At 42.9% G+C, this 15,000-nt stretch overlaps 1 protein-coding gene across 7 annotated transcripts in view; it reads right to left on the reverse strand.

Moving 5' to 3' along the window:
* The window catches only part of LOC147020269 (uncharacterized), a 178,986-nt gene that overhangs the window by 24,539 nt on the left and 139,447 nt on the right, over nucleotides 1-15,000 (reverse strand). For all 7 annotated transcript variants that reach the window (XM_085895524.1, XM_085895523.1, XM_085895522.1 and 4 more), the window contains one exon: nucleotides 4,142-4,244. In XM_085895524.1, the coding sequence (XP_085751650.1) occupies nucleotides 4,142-4,244 (103 nt within the window). The remainder of the gene's footprint in view (nucleotides 1-4,141; nucleotides 4,245-15,000) is intronic.

Consider the following 15,000-nt stretch of genomic DNA (forward strand, 5'->3'; position numbering starts at 1 on the left):
ATATATATATATATATAGACATATATATATAGTGTTTAAAAGATTAGTCTAATAATTAATATTTTGTTATAAAGCATTGCAGTGAAGTCTGATCCAAATAATTTTAAAGCAATATATGTATTTGTATATTGTAATCAGTAACAAGAGCGCAAGTGAGCACAATATACGGCCGAACAAGAAGGTATATAGAGAATTGTGCGACTGCATGGAAAACAGCATCCTGGTTGCCATGGCAACCACTTGAGATGACGAACGTATGTCAGGACACACCATCTCCACAGTCTGTACCTATGTATCAAATATGAAACGTGAAAGTTGAAAACTTTGGGAGTTAGAGTGCGGACAGGAACGGATGGAAACAGCATCCTGGTTGCCATGGCAACCACTTTAGATGACAAACTTATGTCGTGACACACGGTCTTCACAGTCTGTACCTATGTACCAAATATGAAACGTAAAAGTTGAACACTTTTGGAGTTAGAGTTCGGACAGGAACGGATGGAAAACAGCATCCTGGTTGCCATGGCAACCACTTTCGATGACAAACGTATGTCACGACACACCGTCTCTACAGTCTGTACCTATGTACCAAATATAAAATGTGAAAGTTGAAAACTTTGGGAGTTAGAGTGCGGACAGGAACGGATGGAAAACAGCATCCTGGTTGCCATGGCAACCACTTTAGATGACGAACGTATGTCGCGACACACCGTCTCCACAGTCTGTACCTATGTACCAAATATGAAACGTGAAAGTTGAAAACTTTGGGAGTTAGAGTGCGGACAGGAACAGATGGAAAACAGCATCCTGGTTGCCATGGCAACCATTTTAGATGATGAACGTATGTTGCGATACACTGTCTCCACAGTCTGTACCTATGCACCAAATATGAAACGTGAAAGTTGAAAACTTTGGGAGTTAGAGTGTGGACATGAACGGATGGAAAACAGCATCCTGGTTGCCATGGCAACCACTCTAGATGACGAAAGTATGTCGCGACACACTGTCTCCACAGTCTGTAGCTATGTACTAAATATGAAACGTGAAAGTTGAAAACTTTGGGAGTTAGAGTGCAGACAGGAATGCCATGGCAACCAGGATGCTGTTTTCCATCCGACCACTTTAGATGACGAACGTATGTCGTGACACACCATCTCCACAGTCTGTACCTATGTACCAAATATGAAACGTGAAAGTTGAAAACTTTGGGAGTTAGAGTGCAGACAGGAACGGATGGACGGACAGACAGACAGACAGACAGACAGACAGACAGACAGACGACAGGTATCACATTATACGCCCCGATATATATATATATATATATATATATATATATATATATATATATATATATATATATATATATATATATATATATATATATATATATATATATATATATATTGTTGCGGTTTTCGCGCCCGCCGGCGTGCTGACGGCCACGTAACTCGAATCGCGGCACGTCGCCCACCGGACGGACAATCCAGTCGTGACCCTCTCGGACTAACGCCGGGAACCAGTCACGGGTGGACCTTTCGGTCTCACCGCGATCGAGCCAATCAGCCCCCGCGTGGGATAGGGTTGCTCGCCAAATTCGAACTACCTAAGTACCCACGCGGAGGGTAGACCGGGCGATCGCACCTCGCCGCAGGTCGACTTCGGATACGGGCCACTTAAGCGACCCGTTCCGTACTATCAGAATAACCGAGCGGTGTTATCGTCGACCTCGACGGTTCGATTAATTATCGGGCGTATTCAGCCCACTACCAACCCTTTACGTGAAGCAAGATGGGGATTCAAAGAAAGAAATGACGAAGCGAAGCGGGAGAACAGTTCAACAATAAAGCACATTTATTCGCGACGAACGGAAAGCACACAAATACAATTCCACCAAATGCACACAAAAAAGAAAACACAATTCCATTTACACAAAAAGCAAACATAAAAGTGAAAACACAGTGCAGAGCTAATACCGACTACCGAGCACACGGCAACACTTATACAATTCTACTTCACAGACGGCGCCGACAACACATACCCAAAACCAAGGAAAAGAAATACCCTCAAGAATGAGGTAGGCCTGAGGCCGAGACCGGGTCGGGCCTACCCGTCTGGTGATGAGACGCGGAGCGGCGATGGCCCCGCAACCCGCGGGCCTCGTGGACAGTGCCTGGCAGGGGGTGGGAACGGGGCGCCCTTGGTCGCACTATCTCAGCGCGGGGGGAAACAGGAGGGGGGTTGCTGATGCTCGGGGTATAGAGGATCTTTATTATATGCGACGAGCGTCTCCACCTCGGCCAGGTCGCGCTGTCGGCCTCCCTCGGGTGCAGCTTCCTGCACGACGCGAGCACCCCCTCGTCTGGTGTCGCCGCCTTTCCACAGCTCCGTCCCCTCCGTTCCGACTCCAACGCACACGACGAGCAGCTCCACCGCCCGCGAAGTCTTGACCCTTTGCTTCCGACTCTCCTCTTCTTGACTCTCCGACCTCGTTCTGCTCCTTCTCTCGTTCCCGTTCTGCTGACTCTCTCGTTCCGACTCCTCGTTCTCGTTCTGCTGACGCTCTCCTTCCTACTCCTCGTTCTCGTTCTGCTGACTCCCCGTTCTCGTTCTGCTGACTCTCCGACCTCGTTCTGCTGACTCTTTCCGACCCGTTCTTGTTTGCGACTCTCCGACCCTCTGACTGACGAACACGGTCCTTTTATCCCCCCCGTAACTTCGCCTTTGACCCCCTCCCTTTGACCTTTCACCTCGCTCCCCATTGGCCCGAGAAAAAGTGGGCGTGAAGGCTTTTTGATCCACAAATTTGCATATATCGATCGTTCTGGAGGCGGGGCCAAATCGCCCCTCGCTCACCGATTGGACGGCAAAAAGTGGGCGTGTGTCGTTTTTGATCCGTTTTTGAAGCAGAAAATCCGTGATTTTGTACACGCTGTTCGACGCGCATTCTGCATGAGTCCAACACCGGTACCCACAGCGGGGCAAGAACGGTGGCGATGCTACGGTTGTGGTGAAGCGGTGGTTGTGGTCGGTGGTTGATGTTGTGGTTGTGATCATGGCGGTTGGTCCAAAATAAAGATAGTAAAAGAAAAACGGCTATCCTGAAGAGTCACAGCACGTATAAATGACATGTATTCCCACTAGACAACGGGTTTGGGCCTAACTACACATGCACTTACCGAGATACCTCACCTAAGGGACCTGAATGGTGGTTTGCGAATCTGGTAACCACAACAATATATATATATATATCGGGCGTATAAAAAATAGTGTGGTAGATAAAAACATTAGAAAGGAAAAAATAACTTGCACAAAAACTTTAACATTTTCACGCTCATGCTGACGCTGACATTCACGCTCAAGCTGACGCTCACGCCGTGGGTATCGCTATAGCTCTCTGTTCTACGAACAGGCGAGCTAAAAAGACAAAATCATACTTATTCTCCATGGGCAGTACCTGACAGTTGCCAAGTTTCAATTTTTTCCCATGGAGTGGTTTCGGAGATAGAGGTCCAATGTACCTCCTTTTTGCCGACATGGCTGCCACACCATTGACTTATGACATCATCATGAGAAAAACATTCGACATGAGTATTTGTACCTATGGTGAAAATTTTGTGTCAAGCCAACAAGCAGTTCCAGAGAAAAGGGAATAACAAAATGCAGCCACACATGTACGGGATCGATCGCTTAACCCCGCTTTTTGCTTTTCGAGCTAAAATCAAACAAACAAAAAAAAATGTATTTTTCTTTTTTTTGATCTGGTGTTTTGGCGCATGCATGATGGGCCGAATGGCCTCCACCTGTGTCAAATTTCCTTGTGTATCCTTGTGTACCCTGCAGCCTTGTGATGCATACAAAGTAGAAGAAGATTGCTCATTTAAGCTTGGTAATGGTCGGATTGTCTTGAGGTTTCATATATTGTGTCTTATTTTCTTGTTTGGGTATGACCAACAGGAGGGATGTGAGGCTACCTAAACAAATAACAGTTCAAATCACTTCCATCAATGTTTGTGATGACTTGTACAACACACGACAGTTGTCTGTTTGTAATCCGGTAATCCCTCAGCGATTTTTAATTTGCTAGCCACAACATTAAAGCACATACATTACAAGTACATACCTGGGTATCATACCCACATACCTGGGTTTTCCAAGGCGAGTCGCTTGTCGTTGATAAGCTCAGCTTTCTCCTCCTGGATAAACATTCGATCCATCATCACCATTTCTGCAGATGGACTTTCCCGCTACGGACAAAAGGTTTAAAAAAAAAGAAAAAGAAGAGGGAATGTGGAATGACAAATTGAACGCTGAAAAAAAAAGACATTTGGTTCACATATCAACAAAAGCTAAAAAAATTTCAACATTAAATGTGAGCTCATTCAACATGTAACAACAAGGTTCCACACGCCACAAAACATAGAACATTGCTGGTGTCATCTCTCAACCAGATGGTGCCATGACCTTTGGATTTTTCTTTACTATCACACTGCTTTCTCCAACATAGGAAAGATAAAAAGAGGATAAAAATAAGCTTTTTTCATTTTTGTGTGGAAAACAGAAACAAGTTCTTCATTAGAAAACAAAGGGGGTATGAAAGAAAAGGAGAAAATGAAACATGCACTTCACAGTGCATAATTATTTTTATTAATTACTAATATTATTATTAATTCCCCAACAAGGAAATTAAATGCAGGAGGAGGCCAAGAGGCAACTCAAAGCCTGCACAATGGTTGCCAACATATGGTTGTTTGCCTGTGCTCCATCCTTTTTAAAAGTTGAATGCCACGGAAGGAAGCAGCATGTACCCTTTTTAAAGTCTTTGGTATGACTCGGTCAGGGTGAAAGCCCTCAACCTCCCTGATCTGGAGCAGACACTAACCATTACTCCGTGGGGTCTAGTTTTAACATACAACTCGAAGGGCATTCTCCACCCAAATTGTTATATTATTATACATACTTGTACTAAGTTTGCTTTAAATCTCTGAACCCAGATTCAAAATATTAAATAATTCTGGCTGCCAGACCATGTGTCCAATCAGGTTCAAATTTAAAACATATATTCCCCATAACTGTTGTTCTTCTTTCGGCTGCTCCCGTTCGGGGTCGCCACAGCGGATCATCCATTATGATCCGCATAATGATTTGGCACAGGTTTTACGCCGGATGCCCTTCCTGACGCAACCCTGGTTGCCTCTTACGACACAGGGATAAGGATTGGGTTTCGCCATGATTCCGGGCTGCCCTACACCCTCTCATAGCGCGGCCCAGCGCAGAGCACCTGTCCTCAAGCGATCCTCCAACCCAAGCCTCCGAGTAACCGGATTACAGGCGCACACCACTACGCCCGGTATTATATATTCCCCATAACTACTGGATCATAATTATGAAGTTTCACGTCGATTGATAAAGCGGTTCAAGATAATTTTTTTTTAAAGATTTTCGTTGAATCTAATATGGCTGCCATAACATGTGACCTATTACTTATTCATGAATGCTCTGGTATCTCCCCCAAGACTTGGGGAACATGTAGGTGAAGAAGTTTCCCATTGATCTGTCAAGCTGTTCTGGGGAGCATTTTTAAAGGCTTATTCTTCAAAAAATCATAGCTGCCAAACCACGTGACCTCTGACATCATAGGTGGAGAACTTTTTGTTCCTCATGGATAGGCGATCATACCTGTAAAGTTTTGCTTCAATCTGTTTAGCCGTTTGAGAAGAAAACGTTTGAAGGCTTTTATGTTTATTTTTCTCCCAAGCAATTGAGCCCGAGATGACCCTCAAAAATTTTCATACTGATCGGATAAAACATTCGACGTATGCAATTATGACATCACACCAAAGCCATCGATATGACATCAAAAAATCACACTTGTTTCACATGGGGAGGACTTGACGTGCAAAGTTTTGATTTTTTTCCATGGAGCGGTTTCGGAGATAGAGGTCCAAAGTTTTTCCTTTTTTACAACATGGCTGCCATACCACATCGACAATGATGTCATAATTATCATTAAAACATTCTACATGAGTAATCACACCTGTGGTGAAAATTTTGAGTCAATCGGATAAGCGGTTGCAGTGCAAACAGAGAAAATTAGCATGGACGGACGGACGTGCGTACAACCTGAAAACATAATGCCTCAGGCGACTTCATCAGTGAAGGCATAAAAACATAACAAGAAAACAACAACAATAAAACAAAATTCAAACAATATCACAAAATGACAATTCGGATTTTTTTCGAAAACAATTTATTCATTTCAAGGGAAAATCTTTAGTTGGTTTCAACTGCCAAAGAACACACAGTTGTTTTGTTTTGTTTTCAGGTACTTTGTGTTGCCATCACTTGAAGCTTGCAGGCACATGCACATCAATGCTTATTTACAGGAACAAGTATTCAGTTGAAATGAGAAATCGAGCTTATTTCATACGCCCTTCCTCATACGAAGGTCTCGTTTTTTAATTTCATTCAAAACAGTAAGTTCCATCGAAAAGCCCCCTTGTGACTCAAATAGCATCATGCAGAAATTTATTTTTGGTTATATGTGACTTTTTCTAAACTGTGGCATTACAAAAAATTATCATCATTATCTCAAATTACCACTGGAAAGAATCCTCTCAGATTCTTTATACATTCCAGACAAAAGTTATCAGGAGACTTCATTCTCGGGGAACTTCCACGGTGCCATTTTGCTGTGAAAATGGTTTTGCCTGTACCTTACAAACACTGCCAACAGCTAAATTTTGCATTTGATCTGTCCTGTCTTCCCTGGTTTCATCTCTGTTGTCAATTGTGTTTTTAGTGCCCATTTCCATGTCTTATCGAGCTTATTTCATACGCCCTTCCTTAAACGTTTGATTGTCGAATTTGTGATCGGCAGTCAAGACTTCAGACCTCAGTTACATCATGCCGAAGCCTCAAGTCTATCATGCAATCTTTTATCCTGGGGGGGGGGGGGGGGGTCGGGCGGGGCTTTCTTCAATTACACTTCTACCTCTTCTCAAATATTCCCAAGAAGCAAAAAAAAAATTTGTTCATTAAAACTTCTAATCTCTGTGTATAATATTACTTCCATTATTATTCTTTATTAATAAAACTAAAAATTAATTTCCTTCTCTGATTTAAAACATGAATACCATTACAAAGTAGAAGGGCACTCATCAACATCACAAAGTCAACAGATATCCCTCCACACACAATATTACGTAATTGTACACACTTGAACTAAGTTTGATTTAGATCCCTGAACCCAGATTGAAAATATTAAATAATTCTGGCTGCCAGACCATGTGCCCGATTAGTTTGAATTTTAAAACCTATATTCCCCATGACTACTAGATCATAATGGTGACATATCACATCGATTGATAAAGTGGTTCAAGAGAAATAATATTTTAAAGATTTTTGTTTAATCCAATATGGCTGTCAGACCATGTGACCTATTCATTATTCGTGAACACCCTGTATTCCCAGGCTTGGGGAACATATGGTTGAAGTTTCCCCTCAATTTGTCGAGCCATTCCGGAGAAAATTTTTAAATGCTTATTCTTCAAAAAAAAAAAATCATAGCTGCCAAACCATGTGATCTATGCCATCATAGGTGGAGAACTTTTTGTTCCTCATGGATAGGTGATCATATCTGTAAAGTTTCGCCTCTATCTGTTCAGCTATTTCAGAGAAGATTTTTGAAGGTTTAAATGTTTAAAAAAATACGTCTGCCAAACCACGTGACTGATGACGTCATTTTTTTCCCCACCAAAATATTTAGCCCAAGATGACCCTAAAATTTTTTCATACTAATCAGATAAAGTGTTTGACATATGCAATTATGACGTCATCACAAAGCCACCTATGACATCATCAAAAAATCACTTATTTCCATGGGCAGTACATGACATGTGCCATGTATAATTTTGTTCTATGGAGTGGTTTCGGAGATACAGATGTCCAAAGTATTACTTTTTTTTTCCAACATGGCTGCCACACCACTTGACCAATTACATCACAGTAATTATTAAAACATTCCACATGAGTAGTCGCACCTATGGTGAAACTTGTGTGTATCGGATAAGCGGTTGCAAAGACAAGAGAAAATTAGCACGGATGGACATACATACGTACATACAATCCGAAAACATAATGCTCTCCCTTTTCTCTTCTCGACAAATATGTAACGCCCCTACCTCTTATTAAGACCGAGGTCACATTTGCCACGGTGGCCGTGGGGTCTCCAAAATCTACGGCCACTAGCAATTATACGGCGGCCGCAGTATTTCCACGGTCACACAATGTAGCAGTCACATATGTTTTTATTTTTCGGGGAGCCGCACGACGTGTTTATAAATTGTGGAGACCGAAAACGTGGGGTTGCCGTACGGTCTTTGATTTGATGTCGCACGGTGACCTGAGGGCGTTCCTGCGGCGGCCATATAATTTTCAAGGCAGACGCAAGGTGCCCGCAAGGCGACCGCAGGGGGACCCTAAGGCGAACGTGCCGCCAGACGGACGGTAACGAATGGGTTAATTTTTTTTTTTTAACCAGTTTTTTTTTTTTCGGCTTGTCGAATTGCTACGGCGAACATAGAAATGAAAAAAAGTTATAACTCCGCGTTATAATTCCACGGCGACCTTACGACCTGTAAAATATAGCCATACGGCATAGGGCCACCCTGAGGCCACCTCAGAAACTCTGCGGCCGCCGCACGTTTCTGTCAATTCAGAAGGCGTACGGCCGCCGTATCCTCGCCGTAGAGCAAATGTGACTTCGGCCTAACAAACCCCTTTCGCTGTGACCTCTTCTTCTTCCTATTATTCTTATTCACACAATTTCAGTTTCTAATTTTACGTACTCGCAAGTCTACACTGAGTGTGCCACTGCCAAAAATCTTATTGCCCTACTGTTAAACAACATTTTTTTAAACAGGTCATGATATCTGTCTTCATCTGACAGAATTAGGAATCCACAAGATAAATCCATTCTGTAGAAAAAGCCAGCTCATAACTTAACCCCTCCTTGTCTGGATATCACATGCATCCCACCGTGTGCCCAACCCCATGCAAAAATGGTATATGTCCACTCATCTCCACCCTGCTCCCTCACAGTGTGGTCCACCAATATTTGAGGTCTCTGTTGTAACTTTCCTCATCTTTCCATTTGGTTTACTACTACAGCTCCACATTGTGCAATTAATCAAACAATTTCCCTCACAAGATGTTTTGGATTCTTCGGTTCATCCCTGTCTATTCTGTTTTGCATTGACCGGACTGTCACCTGCTCAGGAGGTAGTGTTATTGTGTGTCAGGAACACCATTGCTGATGGTCCATTGCCCACACTAACCCCTCCAAAGCCCTTTGGAATACCTCTGGTTATGCACAACTCACCACAATCACCTAATATACTTGCCTGTGTCATATACCGTCCACCAAATGATGACTCCATACACACCCCTATTTCCTCTAATATGGAGTGAAATCGTCAACACAAACTCTGTTTCTCATCTACAGGGATTTCACCTGTCACCAGATTAGCTGGCTGGGTGTTCACTCTCCCAGATTTCTGTAACTGGTACATTCTCCCTCTTGGACCGAGTCATTACCAACTTTCCATCCTATCTCTCCTCTACCTCCTATTCTGCCCCTCTTGGCTCTTCTCATAACTTTGTCAAAGCCCATATCTCTCTGGTTATTGTAAGGGAGCAACCTCAATGATGTAGAATATGGCTGTTCACAAAAGGATTACAATCTTCCCTCTCTTAAAATGATTTGACCAGCATCTCCACAGCACCTGATATTGATTCCATATGGGAATACTTTTACAAAAGCCCACTTTCTCTCATGCACCAGTTTATCCCACCTGCCTATGACCATTATATCCATCCTTTTGGCCCTGGTACACAGACTGAGCATTCTCTGATGATCCAAGTATTTCCATGGAAACTAAGAGCTACTCACAGTCCACAGGACTATTTTTCTAACTCAATGGAATACAGCTCTCCCCTATGGGCTGGAGCCCCTGCATCACACCTGTCTCTCCTGGATTCTATGAAATCTAAAGCTCTCAACATTTTTGTAATCTCCCACGATGAGGACAAAGCACAAGGTTTGTTGCTTTCACATCACAGGCAGGTCGGTGGTCAATCTTGTTTTCCACTGTGATTCTCCGATATTGCTCCCTCTTACTCCCTTAGTCCTCCTACCATCCCCAGCAACTCCAGGATGCATGCTTTCTTCCAGTAACCATCTCCTAGTTAAACTTTAAAAATTATGGCCGACTGCACTTCAAATTTATGAATGTGAATGGAAGGAGAGCTAAAGGCCATCCGAGGAAAACATGGGATGTGCTGCTGAGAGATGATCTCAAAGTTAAAGGCCTAACAAGAGGGCTAGCAAGGGAATCGTGCAGTCTGGAAAGCAGCCATCAGGTGAACCACAGCTTACACATGCAAGCATGGAAACGGCCGTAAAACGACGACGACGACGAAAAAGACGAAGACGAAGACGAAGACGAAGAAGACCTCAACTCCTTTGTTCCTCACTTCTCCCATCTATGGACCAGCCTTCCAGACACCATTCTTTTCCACTCTTTCGTTCAGGGCTTCAAAGCAGGTACCATATTTTCTGGTGTATAAACCGCACTTTTTTATCAGAAAAAAAGTAAAAGTTGGGGGTGCGGTTAATACACGGGTAGAGAGAAAAAAAAATCAGTCTTAAAAATGATCAATGCTGAATTTCAATTATATTCCAAATGAACACTTTTGTAACAGTCGAAGATGCTGTTAAAGCTCAATTCTACCATATAAAATTTGAAAATCGGTTCAGGTTGAGAGTTTGTACAGCGTTTTCTTCATCCTGGCAGAAATTAAATAAAAAAATAAAAAATAAAACGGAGACACCCGGAGTTTAGGTGTGTGATGTATATGGGGCCTCACGGCTCTGAAAACGCCATTAAACACAAAAGAAGAACACCTGGTCTCACATCAAAAGAAGAATTATTCATAATAGCTCGATGTTAGAAAGTCTTTGCTGTTTCACCATATGTATGAACGTTTGGTACTGTTGTGCCCATGAATGTTTCATGCAATCTATGAATACCATGTTAGTAAAGTGCAAGCCTGTAATTCTTACTTTCTTGGCGTTTTCCCATCGGATATGGGGAGAGGTTCCGGTTTCTTGTTGGTTGGTGTGAGTGGACTTTCGCCATTTTGTCTTCCCTTGCAGAGCGAGACTTTCGCTATTTGTGCCGTTACATCAATAAACATTGCGCAGACAGGAACTTCGGTGTCTCGTCTCATGCAAACCGTTTGATCGTGGTATTTTCCTGGATCCGCTGTTCACTGTTATCCTACGTATTAGCTGCCTCACCTTAGGTTACCAGAACCTACTTTTCACGAGAGTCCAATAATGGAGCACCCACCTCAAATAAGCTTGCGTGACAAGTCTCTCTCGTATGTCGTGTCCAAGAGGAAGACACTGCCCAAAGACAAGTTTCCAGCCTGGCGTCATTGTTCATGTGCAGCAGAAGGGGTGGATAGACGAGGGACTTGTAGTGGTGACTATCTTTTCACATGCATCATTTTCTCAATGAACAGGCAGAATTATCCACCAAGCTTGTTCCTTAGAGGCTGACGCTATGCTTGAAAATGCTGGATTGTGGGGCATGGTTTAAAATGAGGAACAACCAATCAACCCAGAGTACTTTTCTATATGAGGGCAGGAAATGGAATTCAGAGGAAGAAGAAGAATCTCACGAGAGTGAGGAGCCATGTGGGATGGTGAAGCTTTAAGAAGTACCAGTGCTGCTCAGTTATTTTGGCTTCCTTTGGTTCTCTTCGTTCTAACTGGTTCTCTTCGTTTTCCTTCGTTTCTATCAGCGGTTCCTAACTTGCTTCCCAAGGATTACTCGTGTCGACCAGACGACCTTTCTTACTTCGCAGGCCTTTGTATCCGACCCAGGTTTCAAGAAACATTAGTTGCATCTCGGTGGAATCACCACAGACGAACTTTCCTATTTCCCAGGACTTGGTATTTTCATCAGTTGAAAAATAACATTTTGTGACGTGTTTCTCGCCAGGATTTTCGACCTGGATTCCAAGGAGCATTGGGCACACATGCATCTTGATTTAGCTTTCACCATCACTCCCGTCGCTACGTTGGCTGAGCATTATGTTGATTGGGAAACTGACTACCGCGTTCATCGGGAGGATGAGAAAGGTCGACCTTCTGATGATCTGCGGCTGGATCGTCAAGGTATGGGAGGAGATATCGTCGGACATCATTAAGCGAGCATTTCTGAAATGCTGCATCTCCAACAACATGGACAGCAGAGAGGACATCATTTGGGAGGAGGAGGCTGCAAATGACTGTGACAGTGACTTGCTCTATCCTGAATATTGTAGCAAGGAGTTACGTGCCATCTTCGACGAGGAAAGCATTGATGAGGATTTCCTCGGATTTAGCTGAAAAGCTTCATCAAATCCAACGGCCCATTTCAGGGCCACAAATCCACAAGAAATATGTACGATACCAGTATGAATCCCTTTTCTTCCTTTTTCTAGAAACAAACAAAAAATCCTCTTTATGATATTAAAAAACTAAGAAAGAAAAATATAAACTTCTTGATATCTTCTCTTCTCTCTTCAACTTCTTGAAAATGAGAATATGACTGTTAGATGAAATCAAGCAGGCATGGAAGTAAGCATATTGATACCTCAGTCACTTTGTTCTATACAGAGTTAATGTACAAACGTATTTAGATCGAGATCAAAAAATAAAATTATCAATACATTCATTTATTTTGAGGGTGAAAAACAGGGGTGCAGTTAATACACAAGAAAAGTTTTTTTTGAGGGGTGCGGTGTAAAGCAGGGGTACGGTTACTACACAACTGCAGTTTATACACCAGAAAATACAGAAGTGTACTGCCACTGCATGTCATCCTCCATCCTGACCCATAATCTTTATTACCCCAGTTAACCCTTCCTAACTTAACCTTCTTACTCGTTGATTGCAGCGTTTCCTCTCGTCTCTCCTGTCTCGTCCTTTCCTATTCGTTAATTAATTTGCCCATTGTGCCCAGTTGTTGCCCCCACTACCCCACTGTTAATTTAACCTTCCTCTTTGATGAGCCTCACTCTTATGCAGAAAAAAAGAGTGTGACTGAGTTACAAGCCTGGTTTTCTTTTGTGCCTTCACAGAGGTATTTTATTAACACTGGTGTTTGACTATCATATTTGTTCAGCTCAACCACATTTCTCCCTCCCAAAGGCTGAGAAAACACCTTCTTACACATTTTGGGGCTCTTTTGGATGTGCACCCGAACTCATAATTTTCTGCACCTGCATGAACTACGTGTGCTTATTTTGCATCTGTCCTTGCATTCGTATTTAGATCATCCATGTCATGATGCTATCAGGTGCAGAATTGGAGGGCAAAGAACAGATCCCCTCTTTTGCTCCGACAAAGGGTTAATGCCCAAAAAGTAATCTTTCATTGCTTCTGAGGGCTGTTAACAAACCAAGATCAATGTACTGTTGATTTCATCCAGTGTTCTATTTGTCTACAAATGCAGAATGACACTAGCCTTCACAATCAAGGCAAGTTCTCCATTCTATCAAGACAGATAGGCGTAATTACGGTTTTATTCCTACCTGCTGTCAATGACCCCTAACCCTAAGAGCCAAATGACTTTCATCTAACGGATGAAGACCATATGCCTTGTGGTGGTCACAAATCATGCTTTGGCCTGGCTGGATGAATCCAGGTAATTGGATGAATTTTCAAATTACATTAATTTTCTGCAAAACAAAGTTCCATAATATGCCCTCCACTACCTCCATTCCATCTCTCCTCCCCCACTCCCCCCTTGTCCCCCTTCCAAACTTTTCACACCAGACTTATGTAAATCTCAGAAATGACTGAGCCATTCAGAAAACGCATTCTGCATTGGAATGGCGACCCCTCCAGGACTGTGTTCCTAAGACCAATGAAACTGCCTTGGCAGCCCCTAGGCACCTCACGACGTGAAATGGATGTTATTATTGTTATGATTCAGAAAACACAGACATCCATAAAAAATTATCTTGCTGTAAAAGTCAGATGGACACCTGCGATCTCCAGTTCTGCAAAAGCATTGAAGAGATGGCCACTTTTGAGATTGGTTTAAATTGCAATGATTCACTGCATTAAGTTCCCAGCTGAATATAGACAATCTGTCAAACTTTGAAACATCACAAGGTTTTTAACAACCCTGCGAGCTTCCCCTCTCAAAAGCCTGTTCCCATTCCACCTACTAAGCCAAGTAAAAATCTTATTATGGCACAAACAGCTCGATCAATATACAAGCACGTCATTTCATTTAAAGTAACTTTTCGTACCATGGTCGAGAATTTTCACTTCAGAGTGGTCTCAAATGACTGACAGATCGATCCCGCTATTCGCAGAACCTGTGTATTGCAGGTCACAAAGTGTGACCTGCTTCGACATTCGAGCTTTACGCATTGTTTTTTATTTACTTTTACACTTCAGGACTGGTCTCCCATATCCACCTGGGAAATTTGAAATCAGCCAACATCACAGCATTAAAGGATCCAATAAAAAGGTGCAAAAACGGATCCCCTTAACTATGCCCAATTAGCTTACTGCACTTCCAAACATCAGCAAGGCCATGGAATACATCATCGCAGTTGGCATAAAATCATTCCTTTTCTCCATTGGCCTAATCTCAGATCATCAAGTCAGATTCAGACCTGGTGACTGTCCCTTGAACATGCTGCTTCTACTGTCCCAACAATGGTGCAGGCCCTAAATATCAGACATGAGATCAGGACCGTCTCTCTGGCCATATCTTGAGCTGTTGATAGTCTGGCACCCTGCCTTGCTCTCCAAACTGTCTGCTGATAGAATTATCTGAGTACTTACGTGCAAAAGGATCATTCACGGACCCTGGCCAACTCCAATCTTGGATTACTGACTTCCTCACCTCTCCTTGTAGTCAACGTGTGGTT

Source organism: Eptatretus burgeri, chromosome 9, assembly GCF_056783735.1.
Source record: "Eptatretus burgeri isolate ZD-2024b chromosome 9, Ebu_testis_v1, whole genome shotgun sequence".
NCBI classification, from domain to species: Eukaryota; Metazoa; Chordata; class Myxini; order Myxiniformes; family Myxinidae; genus Eptatretus; species Eptatretus burgeri.